This window comes from Lissotriton vulgaris, chromosome 5, assembly GCF_964263255.1.
Source record: "Lissotriton vulgaris chromosome 5, aLisVul1.2, whole genome shotgun sequence".
Classification (NCBI taxonomy): Eukaryota; Metazoa; Chordata; class Amphibia; order Caudata; family Salamandridae; genus Lissotriton; species Lissotriton vulgaris.
Genome location: NC_141693.1, coordinates 1,265,768,842 through 1,265,788,017, shown reverse-complemented (window position 1 = coordinate 1,265,788,017; position 19,176 = coordinate 1,265,768,842). Strand labels below are relative to the sequence as shown.

The window sequence follows — 19,176 nt, the reverse complement described above, 5'->3', positions numbered from 1 at the left end:
ACCTGTTTACAGCATTGAGCACACAGTCCTAATCCCTTCACTAACATTGAGTACATCATCTCCTTAGGCCACTGCCACCATACACTGTGTTGTGACCCTCACATCTGTCACACCAGTTACAGTTGTGACCCTTCCCAAAATCACCGCTCACTCCCCACTGGCACCCACTTCCACCAGGACCTCCTCAGGATTCAGCAGTCATCCACCTGGGCATGATTGCAGTGACTACAGCCAGGCACGATTTGCAACTCTACACCTCTTACTCAATATTGCGTAAAGCCACACACCCCTAATTTAACTCTGGGCACAGCTCTCCTGATCACAGTTGCACAGCATGTAGCCACAATACTCCGACATAACATTGCTCTTTTCTGCACGCACGTTAATTACTCATGTCATACCAGATACAACTACAGGTACAACTGTGGCCGTTGATCTCGCATACAACAGAGCACTGACCTCTGACACCGTGTGTGGTTCTTTCTCACCTTAAAACTGGCACTCGATTGTCACCACACAGCAGTAAAAGCATCTGTGCAGAGCTACTCCCCAGTCTCTCTACCCTTACTTGGTACAGTTCTAATCACTCCGTCTACTTCACCTGGCACAGCTCGTTGACATAGGGTATGGAACTTGTTCCTGCTAAATCAGGCACAACTGTGACCCTTTATTCAGTCCTCCAAACCATTCAGGTATTGGTTTCTGCCACAGGAATGAGCTTTACCCACTGGATTTGCCCAGGACAGCAACCCTCTTTTAATTGTTAATCATTGGTGCCTTGTTGGTTTGTGGTTGATGGAGACTTAAGTTAAATATCCAGTGTTGTTTCCATGGAATGACTTTTGAACAATACAAACCGTCTTAAATTGTGAGTTTTCTTTAATTGGTGTGTTGTGAAGGCATGTGTAGTGTTATGTGATTGCTGCATTGTGGGCTGTGAGAGCTGTGTGGGCTGTGAGAGCTGTGTGGGCTGTGAGAGCTGTGTGGGCTGTGAGAGCTATGTGGGCTGTGAGAGCTGTGAGAGCTGTGTGGGCTGTGAGAGATGTGTGGGCTGTGAGAGATGTGTGGGCTGTGAGAGATGTGTGGGCTGTGAGAGCTGTGTGGGCTGTGAGAGCTGTGAGAGCTGTGTGGGCTGTGAGAGCTGTGTGGGCTGTGAGAGCTGTGTGGGCTGTGTGGGCTGTGAGAGCTGTGTGGGCTGTGAGAGCTGTGTGGGCTGTGAGAGCTGTGTGGGCTGTGAGAGCTGTGTGGGCTGTGAGAGCTGTGTGGGCTGTGAGAGCTGTGTGAGCTGTTTGGGCTGTGAGAGCTGTGTGGGCTGTGAGAGCTGTGTGGGCTGTGAGAGCTGTGTGGGCTGTGTGGGCTGTGAGAGCTGAGCAAGCTGTGTGGGCTGAGAGAGCTGTTGGCAATGTAAATAACAATGCCATTTATTTATAAGTAAACAAAAAAAAAAGAAATGTCATGAGCAATGCCAATAGCTCTAACTTTTCCAAAGGCGAAACCATTGCATTGTAAATGCTTGTTTACCCTAGGTGACAGCGATTCAATATCTAAATGTCATAGCAGAAATATTTCCTCAGAAGTCCTTACACAGGACAGCTGACTAATTTAAAGTCGCACTTACATTCTAGCTCTTAATCCCTCCCTTCGGATCTCCTGTTTTTAATACCAAATACCTCTTTTCGGCAGGTTTTGGTGCACGTACCACATGGCTAATAGGCCGGGACAGACGTAGCGAAATGTGCAACCCACTGTGGTGAGTCACACGTCCTTGTTAACTACACATTGATCTAAGATGTACATGTGCTACAAAAATAATTTCATGTAGGAGGCTAGAAACTGTTTGTTTGATTCATACTGTATATGTATATACTGGATATGCATTTGGTGACAACATGCTTTTTTGTCTCTAATTTAGGGTGCATGCAGTACATACTGAACTGTCAATAATACTGGTTCAGTATTATACTTTTTGAATTACCCACATGTTTTCATTTTCACGTATTTTCACTTCGTTTCTGCAGTAGCTGAACTATCTGACCCTGAAGAAGGCTGTTGGTCTAGTGATCTACACATTTGTCTCTAATGTCTTGAGTTATCAGATCCTCGCTGTTTTTAATCCTGACACCGGGTAGCTGGATAAATTTACAATATAGCTAACCCTGTAGCCAGTTTTAAACTCTCACTTCACAGCACTGCACTCTTTTAAAACACACACCAAGCTCACATAGGGGTTTAGTACACCCCGCCTGATTCAACAAATGTCCCTGAGCTCCTCCCTTGTAGAGAGGGGGTTGTAGCCCACACAAAGACTAGGTCTTTCGTGTGAGGAGGCACCCCTATGTTGAAGCATGACACCTCTGGTGTGTGAGGGGAACCGTCCTGAAAAGGGAAATCCCCCGCCTCGCATGGCAGAGCATATTCAAACAGTTTACTAACCTCCTCCTAATTAGTGGGGCGTTAGCTCACGCAGGTCCTTAAATCTCCTCAAGCCCTCAAGTGTAGTGATTGTTCAGCGCAGCGGCTCAGCTGCGGGCTTTACTATGTCTCTATCCTCCTTCTCTCATAAGCTGCTATCCAGCGACTATTAACTATGGCTGAACGTGCAGGACTTACATATGAGTATGGAGTATTATCAGAAATTCTGACAACACCCAGCATCTTAGAAACACAACTGACTCAAACTATGGCCACTTCAGATGACTGGCAGAAACTGACTAATCTCAAACGATTATACATAGGAACGACCACACACAGCGCCATTATGACTGAATACCTCCGGGGCAATTGCGCCCCAACGGGACTCATTGTGACTAACTACCCTAGATTGTTCCTAGACAATCCCTTGTTCCTGAAAGACTGGTCCCTCAACGCATGGCGGTGCACAAGGGACTGGCTTATTTTAAATATCAGCACGCCCAAGAAGGAAGCTGAGAAGGTTTTGGTTCAAATTCAGACAATGGAGGCAGAGATCAAAGTCATCATTGGTGCAACGGTCTTTAAAAAGAATGTGGATGAAACTAACAAAACAACAAAAGATTACAAGGAGAACCTCTTTATCAGTAAAGTCAAGAAATTCAAGAAGGATTTGGCGAAATTCAAAATGGAAAAAGTGTACCCCTACACTGATCCATCCTACCAACCCCCAGAATTTCACAGGACAGGTAGAAGATATGGGTCTAACTATTCCTCTTCCGATAGAGAAGACACCTCAAGGGATTCGGACACAAGCCAAGGAAGCACTAATCAAAGAGCCCAGCACCAGAATCAGAGAAGCTGGCGTGGGTCTCAGGGTGGAGCACTGAACAGACAGTGATGGCCTCCGAACCCCCTGGAGTTAGCCCACTTTCCTGTTCTTTGGACAGGTCAACCAGGTCCACTGATGAAATTCCAACAACACCCACAAGCAGGGTACAACCAGCCTTTTTAGGGGCATGGCCGAGACTGGTCCAGAGGCCGCCGTCGCCCTCAACAGAAGTACACTGCTGCTCCCCAATTACCCAGCAGAACATGAGGAGCATGACCAAGACCTACCAACAAGCAGGCCCGAGCAGGGACCCAGCTTGATTGTCAATTTTAACAAGCGGACGCTCACACCTGAAGTACTCAACCGAGGCCTGGGTTTTGTACCAACAAATGATGGTGACCCCTTCCTAATACAACAAGAGGTACACCAATTTTTCAGAAAAGTGAGACTACGCTTTTTCTTCGCAGACCAAGACCCGCAGACTGACACTCAGCAGATAACCAACACAAAATTACGCCTGAAGTAAAAATTCAACACCCCGATTGACATGGTCCCATCTGAGGTAGCAACATTTGAGAAGGCTGTCCTCAAGGATCCGACCACTGGACATCTCGAAAAGATAACCAGCAGCCCTATTTTCCCTGACCACGGACAAAACTATTACCATCAAAGCTGCCGACAAGGACGGAGCGACTGTAATACAGGACACAGACACCTACAGGGCTGAATGTCTAAGGCAACTCAACGACAACACTGCCTACCGGCGAATGAATCATGACCCTACAGAAAGGATCACAGACACCATCTCCATCCTAATCAAGGAAGCACATGAAAATGGCTGGATAAAGCAGAAAGAGGCAGAATTCCTCTGTACTAAGGCACCTACAACTCCCTATTTTTATGTATTACCGAAAATACATAAGCAACAGAGGCCTCCACCAGGGAGACCTAATATTTTAGGGATAGGGTCCCCCCTCAAGCCACTGTCAGAGTTTGTTGACTTCTTTCTCCGCCCACTGGTCAGCCAAATGCCCCCGTATCTCAAAGATACAACCGATATGCTGCTCCTGCTGGATGATGTGATCTTTGACCCTCAAACCGACTATCTGGTCTAATTCGACGTGGAGTCACTGTATACTTGTATACCCCAGGACCTAACCCTGGATACAATCGAACTACTCCTGACAGAACACCCACCCGACACAATCACACCGATTGCATTCGTAATGCAGTGCGCACGAATTGCCATGAAGGAGAACTTTTTCCAGTTCGAGGCGGAGTAATACCTATAATCTATGGCACTTCCATGGTCTGCAACTTCGCACCTAGTCTAGCTAACCTTTACATGCATGTGTACGAAGAAGGTGTTGTCCTGGGAGGCCAGAACCCATTTCTCACACACATACTCCTATGGAAGAGGTATAAAGATGACATTTTTGTTATCTGGCGAGGAGATGATGTCCCCATCAACCACTTTCATAACTGGTTAAACAACAGCAATGAACATCTCCGCTTCACCTGTGAGTATAGTAAAGAGAAATTGGCCTATTTGGATCTACTGGTCTATCCAGCAGGGGTCACTCTGGAAACTGAACTTTATCAAATGCCAAATGCCCGCAATGCACTCCTCCTACATAAGAGTTATCACCCTAAGTCATTGCAGGACAATTTACCATACGGACAGTTTTTGCAGGTTCACCGCAATTGTTCCACAACAGAGAAATACAACACACATGCTTGAAAAACTCAAGAGTAACCTATTGGACAGGCACTACCCTGCAAAACTGGTCGAGAAATAAGCCAAACTGGCACTCAACACCAACCGTGAGGCTCTTCTAGATCAGCCCTCTGTCAAACTAACACCATCTCAACCTGCCTGTGTTAACACCTACAGCTCCATGTTCAATGAAGTTAAAAAATCCATATTACATAATTGGGACATCTTGAACAAAGGACAATTGGCCCTTGAAAAACCTCTTTTTGCATTCAGAAGAGGTTAAAAAGGAAAAGAAACTCTGATCCACACAAGACTCTCTGTGCCAGAATTAACAAGACAAAATACACTTTGGAACTTACCTCCTGTCCAAGGGCATTACCCCTGTGGGTCATGTACAGTTTTTGCCCAAACTAGAATGACCAAAAGCATTGACATAGGGACCTTCAGACCTTGGGTTTTACAAAAACACACCAATTGTAATATTGTGTGGTCTACCTTATCACTTGCCCTTGCGGCTTGAGATGTGCTGGTATGACCATCAGGAAAATACTCACCAGGATTTTAGAACATAAAAGTACCATTAGGTGTGCAAAACAAATGACTAAGATGACTAAACACTTTTTGACATGAAACATAGCCAAGACTCTTTGAGCTGGACGGTCCTAGACAAACCAAACCTGAATGCCAAAACCCCCGATCTCATGACCAAACTCCTCAGACTAGAACAGAGATGGGTGTACAGGATGGGAACCTCAGAAACGGGCTTCAACTGTGAGATCCCTCGGTTGGCACTTTCTTGATCTCCTGATCAAGCCGCCAGGACAATTCCTTAGCAATGCGCACCGCCCAGGTCGCCCGATATACACTGACCAAGGCTACAGTCCAGCATACCCCTCTTCTGGGCGTGCCCCCCAGGCCACCCTGTCCAGTGGATGCTACCCTTCCCGCTCCCCCTCCCCTTTTCCACTCTCCAGAGCAAAATACCCTCAGCTCTGCCCACCCGGGGCACACAGTGTTTGCCCCTCTTTCCAACACACCATACTAAACCTCCTGGAAGCGCCAACTGCTCATATCCCCCAACTGGACAGTTGCATCATTACCACACCCACCTGGCCATACTCTTTTATTAGGTTTCTCATGGGCACATGCACCAGCTCTGTCTGAATTATCGTGCCTAACATTCTTGGCATGTGAAACGCCCCCCCACCCACACTGGGCGGGTGCAACTTACCAGCCCACACTATCCCCTAGCAGTTCTAATTCCCTGAGCAACTTATTTTTCCATGAGCCTCCAGTACATGGCATTAGGCGCTGGTGATTGGCTCCACCCTGACAGCATGATCAGGTTTATTTGCCAATGCACAAACGAGGCTTGGTTTACATTTTTGTTACGCCGTGCTCGAGTCACAGACCCCGACCAACTGCATCAAACTATAATTCCTATGAGGCTCCCACTTCTGGGAACCACGAGCGACTACAACTCCTATGAGGATCCCACTTCCGGGGACGCGCCTCCCTACTCAGCTGCCCTGAGTTTCTCAATACAGCTTGGGTACTTATACGAGTACCGTCCGAGCACCCATACATCTTCCTGCCCCCGGACGTGCTGACTGGCGAGATACCGCGAACTTGTGGTAAGTGCTCCAGCACCTATGACCCATGGCGACTGGCATCACAGAGGCACTTTGGCTTCGTTTTCCAGTTAGGAGATGCCGTACATTATTTCGGTTCTGTCCACCTTCCGTCTCTCAGCTTTATGCTCCAGGACTGGAGCGCCCACACACCGGTTTTTGCACCCAGGGCATTCACAACAGTCGCCATCATGCCAGATAGGCGAGACCGTATACTACATCGGTCTTCTCCAACTTCCACCCCGTAGGCACTTATCAGGCGCCTATCGCCACTACTGCCACGACCGCTGGGGACAAATGATGTTGCACTACCTAGGCGCTCATCTCTCAAAACGCCTGCCCACTTTTTTCAGGCTGCTACTACCGCAGGGTACAACCACAGCAGGCCATTGCCAGCTACATATGCTGCGCAACCGAGGCGCTTACATTATACCACCCAGCCTACCTTTTTCAGGCTGCACAACTAAGGTCCCACATGGCTCACAAGCCACCTGAGTCCCACCACGGACACTAGATGTGCCCGCATCCACGCCATCACGCTTAGATCCATGGCAATGGCACCCGATATTGACAATGGATTCAGCAGACATTTGATAGCTCGTGCATACTTTGCTAGCACGCCACCTTACAGCACTACCAGACAGATACATCACTCCCTGCCTGCCAGTGACTGGTCAGCCCTCCCCTCTTCTTTTTCCTTTCCCCACACAGGTAAATACCACCCCCAGCCCCAGCTATCTTACCCTTCTTGCCCTGAACCAGATCCACCACTTGCACGTGCCTGGGGACCCAGACCTGTATGCCACTCTAGGTTAAGCCTTTGCCACTCGTCTGTGAACCAAGCCATTTTTGGCACTTGCCTAGGACTTCCTACTCACAATTTAAGTCTGGGAGTATAGCTAACACCTGCGACCCTAGGTGACAGCGATTCAATATCGAAATGTTTCCTCAGAAGTCCTTACACAGGCCATCTGATTAACTTAAAGTCACACTTACATTCTAGCTCTTAATCCCTCCCTTGGGATCTCCCGTTTTGAATACCATCTATCTCTTTTCAGCAGGTGCACGTACCACATGGCTAATAGGCCAGGATAGATATAGTGAAATGTGCAACCCACTGTGGTGAGCCACACGTCCTTGTTAACTACACATTGATCTAAGATGTACATGTGTTAGAAAAATGATTTCATGTAGGAGGCTAGAAACTGTTTGATTCATACTGTATATGTATATACTGGATATGCATTTGGTGACAACATGCTTTTTTGTCTCTAATTTAGGTTGTATTGAGTACATACTGAACAGTTAATATTACATGTTCAGTATTATACTTTTTGATTTATCCTCATGTTTTCATTTTCACACATTTTCACTTCATTTCTGCAGTGGCTGAACTAATTGACCCTGAAGAATGCTGCGACACTGTTTAGGTCCTTCTGGCCGAAACATGTTAGTCTAGTGATCTACACATTTGTCTCTAATGTCGGCACTTGTGTTATCAGCACCTCACTGTTTTTAATACTGATACCGGGTAGCTGAATAAAGTTACAATATAGCTAACCCTGTAGCCAGTTTTAAACTCTCACTTCACAGCACTGCACTCTTTTTATACACACGCCAAGCTCACATAGGGGTTTAGTACACCCCGCCTGATTCAACAAAATATCCCTGAGATCCTCCCTCGTAGAGAGGGGGTTGTAGCTGACACGAAGACTAGGTCTTTCGTGTGAGGCGGCATTCCTATGATGAAGCATGACTCCTCTGGTGTGTGAGGGGAACCGTTCTAAAAAGGGAAATCCTCCACCTCGCATGGCAGAGCATATTCAAACAGTTTACTAACCTCCTCCTAATTCGGACCCATGGCTCTTTTCTGGTGTGATGTTAGATTGGTGGGGAGTTAGCTCATGCAGGTTGTTAAATCTCCTCAAGCCCTCAAGTGTATTGATAATCCGTGTAAAAGTTAGCATTATCTTGGCCATTTGCAAAATGAAGAACAGCAGTACTCTTTGTCCATGCCAACAGTGAGCGGTGCCAGTGAGGCAGTTAAAAAACAAAAATATTCGGCCGTCTTGTGCATTTATTTTTAAATATGTATCACTTGCTTCACTGTATAAAAAATGACTACAAACAACCCCAGCAATAAAAAATACAAAAAATTAATAGGAAAAAAATGGCCATTTGTGACATCATTTTCATCTGTAATTTTTGTCACAATGGCCAATTCAAAAAAGCAATATTCCATTACGTCTGCTAGACCCTTCTGGTTTGGGGGATAAACAGGACTTGTAGGTTCTCCAAGAACCCAAGGTACCCAGAGGTGCACAATACAATAGTTTTTCATTGTGTACCGGGTATAGACTAATTGATAGGGAGCAGTGGGTATTTGTACATCTCTTTTTGGGTACCTGTACTGGCATATGATTTGAAGGGTATTTTTCAAAATGTCTTCTTTCTCACACACTGGCTTATATTTGGAAGTCACAAATGTAGCAAATTCCAATTGGTATTACCACATTTTCTACCATTCTATGCTCCCACATGTGTGCCTATAAAATTATACCTCACTTGTGTGGGTAGGCCTAGTGCCAGAGACAAGAAACGGCCCAAAACACAACATCACTTTCCCCACTGAAAACTGACCCTTTTTAGGTCTTAGCTTGGCAGCGCAAGTGCTGCTTGCGCCGTCTCAGCGAGACCTGAAGTAATCTCTATGTGTTGGCAAGCGGCCAGTAGTTTCTCCTGCCGCTTGCCATTTGTTGAATGTTGCTATAGCTTTTGTTAGCTTAGTTTTGACTGGCAGTTGGTGTCAAACTGACTTCCGTGTAGTCCGGAAGCAGCGGCCATCACCTACAGTTTTAGTCCGCACTGTTCGCACTCCTTCTTTGTCTTGCGCATATCTGCCTGACGTAAATATGGCAGTGGCGAATGCGCAAGGAGCTGGTGTGCGTGAAGGACGATTTCAAGAAACAGCTAGCTGCATTCCTCGTCTGATCCACATCACCGCCCGATCTTCATTACAGACACCAGCTGCTTCAGTCAAGGGTCTTCCTCCTTCTCCCATTAGGCGGCTGCACCCTCCTGGCGGCAACAACAGCCTGCCACCAGCGCTGATGTGTTCCTGGTTTCTCCACATTAGGTGAGTGCATGTAATAATGCTCATGCTGCTTTCACCTTCCGCCTGTCACAGTTTGCCATTTGGCCAGGTGCAGGTTGTTAAAACTTGCCAGTCCCAGCCGCTGCTTTTCATGACCTTTTTTTTTTTTACTTGTTTCAGAAAGGGATTCCACTCTGGGCAGGCGGGGTAGGCGAGCTGTGCAGCGGCTTGCTTATTCAGCGTAAGAGACACACGTGCACTCCTTGGCATTCCAAGGTCCATGTGTGCTGTACCCACTGTCCAGCATCTGTGAGAGGATGGGGTTACACCCGAGTGTGTCTGGGGGCTTCACTGAGCGGTGTGAGACGGGGCAAGCGTAGCATCCAGTATACTAAAGGAGTACGACTGTGCCAGGGAAAGCGTGTGCAACTCCTAGCTCTAGTGAGAAACAAATGCAAACATAGTTATAAATGAGGAAGTCGCAGTACTATTTCTGTGTGTGGAAATGCATAGGCAGTTTAAGAGAGATTACTAACTGCAAACTGATATATATTATAGCGATGGAGCAGTGTGTCTCTACTCTCATAACAACTAGGGGCGTTTTCAGGTTATAGCAGCATTCAGGGAAAAATGTGTATTGCCTTTTTTATTGTTATTATTTTGACTCCGGATTTTACAATGTCAATAAGTATTTCCACAACCAGTAATACTTTCGGATTTAATATTACTGAGTGGTTCTCAATAAAGATGATTTTAGACCACATTTCTTACCTACTCTTCATAAAAGCTGTTAAGGAAGGGCTTCTAAATACCGTCACAGCTTGCATTGGTGTTGCTTCTTTTAGCCCAGTTATTGGTTTATTGTATTGACTCATTAACCTCCTTCAGTTTATGTACAGTTCTTTCATTTGTTTTCTTTCAGCCATTGCCAGGTTTTAAAATCTTCTACCGTGATATTGTTCTTCTTTGCAGTGAAACTGTAAAATTGAGTATCACACACATCGCCTTTCTGCCATACTTACAGATCGCTTAATGTAGTCTTAATTCACTGTTCGATCTGAATAAAACAACATAAATGAACATACAAGCTTTTTTTCTCAGTTCAGCAACACCCCCTAGCCTTAAGCTTGAGTATACATACGTCCAAACATTCAAGAACTTGTAATCGCAAAATACATTCTTGGTTCACCTCAAAGTTTTTAATTGTTGAGCACCCAAAAATGCAACTCGCTTTTTTGTATGGTCCTCTTCCTTGAGACGTGGAGCTTGTTGATAAAGCATCTTTTCTCCTAGAAACCGTGGAGTAAATAAGCATTGAAAATGTAACAGGTCTCGCCTTTGATTAAGTTGAAGCCATTTGCTTTGCTAATGGTATTGTATAGCAAAGCAAATGGCTTTAACTTAATTAAAGGTGAGACCCATTGCATTTTTAATGCATGTTTGCAAAGTGGGTTGCTGTGGATTTTGAGCCCAAGCTCAGTTGGCACCAAGAGAAACCTATTAAACTTTCAGATTTTTGAAAACTAGACACATGGGGTATCCAAGGTGGTGTAACTTGCCAGGCTCTCACTAGGTAATTTTACCCAGAAGTCCTTTCAAATATCAAACTTTGGCAAAAATACACATTTTCTTTACATTTTTTGGACTGAAAGTTCTGGAATCGGCAGGGAGCCACATATTTCCTATCACTCTGAGTTCCTACTCGTCCTCCTATAAGCATGGTATCCTACTTGAGTGGGTAGGCCATAAGACCACAACACTAAAAGGCCCTAAAACACTACATGGAGAGATAAGCAATTTGGGTAACTGTGGTATGTGATGCTGTGCCGCTGTGTCACCTATGCAAACCTTTGAACAACAGACATTTTTGAAAACTAGACAACTAAGGGATTTCATGGTGGTGGGCCTTGCATGGATCCCAATAGGTTTTGTTACACACAATGCCCTGGAAACCTCAAACTATGCCTGAAATCACACATTGTCCTTACATTTCTATAATGGAAACTTCAGAAATCCGCAGGAATACACAAAAACTCTACCACCAAGCATTACCCTACTTGTGTAGGGAAAAACGCTGCACCACTTGTGTAGCTTGGACTTGTGCCGGTAACAGGAACGTATCGTTTTTGGCCACTACAGGTGTGGCAGGGTATACTCAGACATGAGTCCCTTGCTCACTGCACCACCAGGATTCAAGCAAGCCGGGCCGACGACGGCTGAAATGCCAGAAACCGGTCCCCGGAAGCTTGTCTCCTTTCCGGTGAAGAATTGGCTTGGTAGTTTGGTCTGCCCTGTTCCCATGAGGCACTGGGTCAGACTAATTTGCATATAGCCAGGTTCTGAACTGGGGTGATGCAGTGAGCTAAATAACGGTGATGGATTCAGCCCTGATCTCTTGACTGGGTAAGAGTGGTCTGCTTAATTCAGACACTCTGTTCATCACCACCCCCTTTTCTGTATCGTTTTTGGCCACTACAGGTGTGGCAGGGTATACTCAGACATGAGTCCCTTGCTCACTGCACCACCAGGATTCAAACAAGCCGGGCCGACGACGGCTGAAATGCCAGAAACCGGTCCCCGGAAGCTTGTCTCCTTTCCGGTGAAGAATTGGCTTGGTAGTTTGGTCTGCCCTGTTCCCATGAGGTACTGGGTCAGACTAATTTGCATATAGCCAGGTTCTGAACTGGGGTGATGCAGTGAGCTAAATAACGGTGATGGATTCAGCCCTGATCTCTTGACTGGGTAAGAGTGGTCTGCTTAATTCAGACACTCTGTTCATCACCACGCCCTTTTCTGTATCGTTTTTGGCCACTACAGGTGTGGCAGGGTATACTCAGACATGAGTCCCTTGCTCACTGCACCACCAGGATTCAAGCAAGCCGGGCCGACGACGGCTGAAATGCCAGAAACCGGTCCCCGGAAGCTTGTCTCCTTTCTGGTGAAGAATTGGCTTGGTAGTTTGGTCTGCCCTGTTCCCATGAGGCACTGGGTCAGACTAATTTGCATATAGCCAGGTTCTGAACTGGGGTGATGCAGTGAGCTAAATAACGGTGATGGATTCAGCCCTGATCTCTTGACTGGGTAAGAGTGGTCTGCTTAATTCAGACACTCTGTTCATCACCACCCCCTTTTCTGTATCGGTAACAGGAACGGATCAAACCAAAGTCAATGGTAGTCCCCTTGCAAATGCAACACCTGCAACACTTTCTTTTGCCACAAATGCAAAATACCTGGTGTCAGGTGCACTTTCTACCCCCACCCCGAGCATATTTGGCGCAATCTCCCCATTTGGGACTATTCGCCTACCTCCTACCAGGGAGGCAGAAAGTCACTGTCCCCCCTTTCCCTGGAAGAGAAGGGGGTGTGGGTCGATGCTGGGGTAGGCTGCATCCTCCTTTAGATTGGTTTGGCTCCTTTTTGAAATGTTTCGTGTTTAGGGGGCTCTCTGCCCATCAGGGCACACACTGAGGGAGAATAACCCTGCACACCCCTCTGGACTGAAATTCTATTGGGCTGGGAGGTCAGGAGAGAGCATGGGCCCATGCCAAGGGGGGGAGCTCCCCCAAAAAGATCACAGTATAAATGTAGTCTGTTATGTCTAGGGTGCTTTCGGCCCCCCGCGGGGCCAATTCAGATAACTGCCCCAATCCACCCCACCCCTAGGGGGTCAAAAAGACTGGATTCTTGTTGTGATGGGGGAATGGCCAGCCCCAGTCCCTAAATATATACATTTTTTTTAAATCCCTGGTGTCTTGTGGGCTTTCTGCCCCCCGGGGAGGCAGATCGAGGGTAATTACCCCCATCTGCCCCAAAAGAGAGCAGAAAGACTATCTCTCTTGTTGGGGTGGGGGGATGTCCATGCCCTTGGTGGGCAGGCCCCACTCCTAAATGTAATCCCTGGTAACTAGTGCGCTTTCTGTCGGGGGTAATCACCCCCATCTGTCCTTTAACCCGTTCCGTGCTCGGCCGACGGGAGCACTCCCTCCCTGGTGCTGCGAACGACCGTTGGCAGTCGCAGCCTGCCCACCCTTTAGAATACCCGCACCGCGGCGGAATTACTGCCACGGTTAAGGTATTAAGGGGGGGGGGGAGTAGAACCATTGTTACCGTAGTGTTTGGGGGAGAGGGTGCATGGCAATACCCATAGTATGCTACCTCCATTCCTATATTTTTTGTTTTTTGCTTTTTACACAAGATAATAATAATTCTCACTCCACTGTATTACTGTGTGTAGAGGGAGCAAATATAATTATTTGTGTTATGTACCAAGCAACTGCTTACTCGAAATTAAAATTAGGACCATGAATTAATTAATCCAAAGTGTCCCATTGTCCTATGTGACACCTTCAGCTAGTCCTGGCCTTTAAATCAGCTGAATGAACTTCACATCCTAGGGCACTTGTTTAATTTGTAATGTTAAAAAAATGGTTGCTCAAAACTATCAGTATACAAATTGCTGTTGATCAAATAACGAAGTCCGTCTGTCCGTCTGTCTCAAGCTATGTGCCTATAAAAGATAAATAAAACATCTTTACTAGCAAGATGCTATAATATTGTCAACAGCTGCAGCGCTGAGAATGTATTGGGTGGTAAACAATAATCGCAAATATGCAGGCAGTGTTGTCGAGTTCGATAAATAGTAAACTATATCACGTGCATGTCTGTAGCTATCTGGCGATGACTCCGGGGTGTAACTGACACTCGTTTCTCTGCCTGAATCCTTACCAGAGATGAGCAGGACATGAAACAGGGAGCCCGCCAGCAGCAAGGCTGATCCAGGGCTCGACATGTCGCAGCTGATTTCCGTCTGACACAGGAGAAAGAATCTAGGATCAGTCCCGTTAGTCTGCCACACTGCGCTGTCAGAAGGAATTCGATCGGGAGCTGGCAGCCCACACGCCTCAACACGACTGCGAATGGCAAAACAGCCATGATGAAAGGGTGTCTTTCTAGTTCATAAAGAGAAATAGACTCTATCACAGAGGTTTTTTAAAGCCGCAACTAATCACAAAATGTTACTAGATACAAGGAAAACATCGATTAAAAGAAAATATTTAACAATCATATTTTTGCAAAACGGTATGTTATTATATAAAACAGTTCGCATTTTGCGAGAATTTAAATATATGGAACTCATTTTTATTATTATTCTGTATTGGTGGTACGTTTTTGTAAGATTTGACCAGTTTGATAGGAAGAAGGCTCCCTTTCAAGATGGCCATAGTAATCTCCATCGTACAGCAGATCCTTTGCTAGTCTTTCTATTTTTGTACGAGATTGTGAGGTGCCGGGTGAGGCGAAGCGCTCGTTGTCACAGCAGCAAGTACAACCCGATTTGACATGATGAAACACGTGCAACAGCATCTTCGTTTTTTTGTCAATATATTATAGGACATCAAATTATTAATTTTGGGGGCTTCTAAATGCGCTCTATTCACGACAATGAAAACAAGCATTGAAAGTGCAATAGGTCTCGCATGTGATTGACTTAGAGCTATTGGCGTTGTACACGGCGATGTCTTTAACCTATATATTATGGAGTGTTTGTTTGTGGTGTGTAGTGGAATTATGTGGGTAGGATTGGATTTGTTGGTTGTGGAATTGTGTAGTGGAGTGGCTTTGTGTAACTGAATTATGTTGAATGGTGTGCTGTGGAATTATGTTTATAGTAGTTACGTGGTATTGAGTGTATTGGGAATTGTGTGGAGTGGGATTGTGTGTTATGGAGTGTAATTATGTGGAAAACTATTTTGTGTTGTGGAGTGGTATGTTTTGGATTTTAATAATGAGGTGTGCTGTTTTGTGGTATGAAGTGGAATTCGGTGGTGTGGATTGGGTATATTTGGTGTTTTGTGTTGTTGAGTCAAATCATGTGGTTTGGCGTCGAATTATGTGGTGGATTCGAAATGTGTGGAGTGGAACTGTCATCGCGTAGTAATACCCACGTTTTAATGGCATGCGTGGTATTAGTATGCGATGTAATGACATACATTCGCTGCTTTCATACAAGAGATCAATATATTACAGGGACTGATTTTGAAGATGAAACCTCTCATTGTTCCCAGTTCTTGAATTGGAAATCTGGAAGTGCCGGTCCTCCCTTTTTCCCTTCACACAGGCACAGACAGCAGAGGGGTTTGTATTCACTGACTGCTCAAGAGGGAGGCACAGCGTCGCAAGAGGAAAGCACAGTGGCGAGAGAGGTAGGCACGCCGGCGCAAGACGGAGGCACGGTGGTGCCAGAGGGAGGCACGGCGGTGCAACAGGGAGGCACAGAGCCACACGAAGTAACACTGAAGAAAGATGATTAATTTCATCCATACCTGCCTATCAGTTAGCAGATGTGTACGGGTCATATTGGGCCCCCCCCCCCCCAAAAAGACTACATACTATGGGCAAAGTTATAGTCCCCGCCCTGCAAAGTTTATGTGAAATGATGTCCAGTGTAAAATCATCTATGTGCTTACAGTCCAGGATGCTAGAGCAGTAAAACAATGTAGTCAAAGTTCAATGTTATTTTTTTTAAAAAGAGCATTTAAAGCACTACTTTTTAAAATTGCTTACAAATGTATACATATTTTTCAAAACAATGCTTCTAAATTTGTTCCAGCAAAGCTGATTGGTCAGGGGGAGTGCTGTAGGGGGCGTTATAAACGGATAGCAAAAGGATATGCTTTTCAAAGCCCATAGGGAATTTTGTTGGAAGCCACAGAGCAAAAAAACTGCAGCCAGCACAGCTCGCCATCAAATGTAACATGTAACCAGCAGTTTTGGAAGAATTTAAAATAAAAGGAAAACATTATATAGAATCTGTTGCCCATTGACTCCTTTTCTTTAGTAGTAGAAACAAGCTTTATTTTGATATATTGGTCATATCTTAAAAAGCATTACAGTACAAAGAAGAAAAACATTTAAAATACAATTAATTTTAGCATTTTTTTCCTTAGTTAAAAGCATACAAATTAGGAATTTGTTAAAAACATGTAAGTTAACTATAGGAAAAGCACAATATAGATTACGAGAGGCTCAGTTGCCAAGAGAATCTGATAACAGCATGGGATTTAACAATAGAAAAAGTGCAATATATATTAAGGGAGACTCAGTTGCCTAGACGATCTGACCCGCCATGCCCAACCCAAGAATTTTGCCAGGCAGCAAGCAAACAGACAAATGGGGGTGGGGTCGCACACTACTCACACACCGGCGGTGTCGCCCCTAAGGACTCTGGTCAATGTAGTAAAGTGTTCGCGATGCATCATCTTTCGATCTTCTGCTATCTTCGCTGTCTTCGCCATCCCTGAAGATGGCCTATTCCCTGCTGATGAGGGGTAAATACCCCGAAACACGTGTCCAGGGATGGCGAAGAAAGATACATCGCGGAATACAAAACTACACTGACCATGGTCCTTAGGAGCGATCCCGCTGGTGAGTGAGTGGTGTGCGACCCCACCCCCTTTTTGAAATATTTGAGCGGGCTTACGAGCCTGGGACCCCGCACCCGCGCGCCCGTGTGGTACTAGACCTGGCAATATTTGGCAGCCACCGGCAACCCCAGAAGATAAGAAGATGGCCTATTCCCTGCTGATGAGGGGTAAATACCCCGAAACACGTGTCCAGGGATAGCGAAGAAAGATACATCGCGGAATACAAAACTACACTGACCATGGTCCTTAGGGGCGATCCCGCTGGTGAGTGAGTGGTGTGCGACCCCACCCCCTTTTTGAAATATTTGAGCGGGCTGACGAGCCTGGGACCCCGCACCCGCGCGCCCGTGTGGTACTAGACCTGGCAATATTTGGCAGCCACCTGCAACCCCAGAAGATAAGAAGAGGGCCTATTCCCTGCTGATGAGGGGTAAATACCCCGAAACACGTGTCCAGGGATGGCGAAGAAAAATACATCGCGGAATACAAAACTACACTGACCATGGTCCTTAGGGGCGATCCCGCTGGTGAGTGAGTGGTGTGCGACCCCACCCCCTTTTTGAAATATTTGAGCGGGCTGACAAGCCTGGGACCCCGCACCCGCGCGCCCGTGTGGTACTAGACCTGGCAATATTTGGCAGCCACCGGCAACCCCAGAAGATAAGAAGATGGCCTATTCCCTGCTGATGAGGGGTAAATACCCCGAAACACGTGTCCAGGGATGGCGAAGAAAGATACATCGCGGAATACAAAACTACACTGACCATGGTCCTTAGGGGCGATCCCGCTGGTGAGTGAGTGGTGTGCGACCCCACCCCCTTTTTGAAATATTTGAGCGGGCTGACGAGCCTGGGACCCCGCACCCGCGCGCCCGTGTGGTACTAGACCTGGCAATATTTGGCAGCCACCGGCAACCCCAGAAGATAAGAAGATGGCCTATTCCCTGCTGATGAGGGGTAAATACCCCGAAACACGTGTCCAGGGATGGCGAAGAAAGATACATCGCGGAATACAAAACTACACTGACCATGGTCCTTAGGGGCGATCCCGCTGGTGAGTGAGTGGTGTGCGACCCCACCCCCTTTTTGAAATATTTGAGTGGGCTGACGAGCCTGGGACCCCGCACCCGCGCGCCCGTGTGGTACTAGACCTGGCAATATTTGGCAGCCACCGGCAACCCCAGAAGATAAGAAGATGGCCTATTCCCTGCTGATGAGGGGTAAATACCCCGAAACACGTGTCCAGGGATGGTGAAGAAAGATACATCGCGGAATACAAAACTACACTGACCATGGTCCTTAGGGGCCATCCCGCTGGTGAGTGAGTGGTGTGCGACCCCACCCCCTTTTTTAAATATTTGAGCGGGCTGACGAGCCTGGGACCTGCACCCGCGCGCCCGTCTGGTACTAGACCTGGCAATATTTGGCAGCCGCCGGCAACCCCAGAAGATAAGAAGATGGCCTATTCCCTGCTGATGAGGGGTAAATACCCCGAAACACGTGTCCAGGGATGGCGAAGAAAGATACATCGCGAAATACAAAACTACACTGACCATGGTCCTTAGGGGCGATCCCGCTGGTGAGTGAGTGGTGTGCGACCCCACCCCCTTTTTGAAATATTTGAGCGGGCTGACGAGCCTGGGACCCCGCACCCGCGCGCCCGTGTGGTACTAGACCTGGCAATATTTGGCAGCCACCGGCAACCCCAGAAGATAAGAAGATGGCCTATTCCCTGCTGATGAGGGGTAAATACCCCGAAACACGTGTCCACGGATGGCGAAGAAAGATACATCGCGGAATACAAAACTACACTGACCATGGTCCTTAGGGGCGATCCCGCTGGTGAGTGAGTGGTGTGCGACCCCACCCCCTTTTTGAAATATTTGAGCGGGCTGACGAGCCTGGGACCCCGCACCCGCTCGCCCGTGTGGTACTAGACCTGGCAATATTTGGCAGCCACCGGCAACCCCAGAAGATAAGAAGATGGCCTATTCCCTGCTGATGAGGGGTAAATACCCCGAAACACGTGTCCAGGGATGGCGAAGAAAGATACATCGCGGAATACAAAAC

The 19,176-nt window shown here is 46.7% G+C and overlaps 1 protein-coding gene across 2 annotated transcripts in view; it reads right to left on the bottom strand.

Moving 5' to 3' along the window:
- The window catches only part of SHISA4 (shisa family member 4), a 772,640-nt gene extending 758,091 nt beyond the window's left edge, over positions 1 to 14,549 (bottom strand). For both annotated transcript variants that reach the window (XM_086923109.1, XM_086923110.1), the window contains exon 1: positions 14,409 to 14,549. In XM_086923109.1, the coding sequence (XP_086779235.1) occupies positions 14,409 to 14,472 (64 nt within the window). In that variant the 5' untranslated portion in view covers positions 14,473 to 14,549. The remainder of the gene's footprint in view (positions 1 to 14,408) is intronic.
- Positions 14,550 to 19,176: the final 4,627 nt, after the last annotated feature.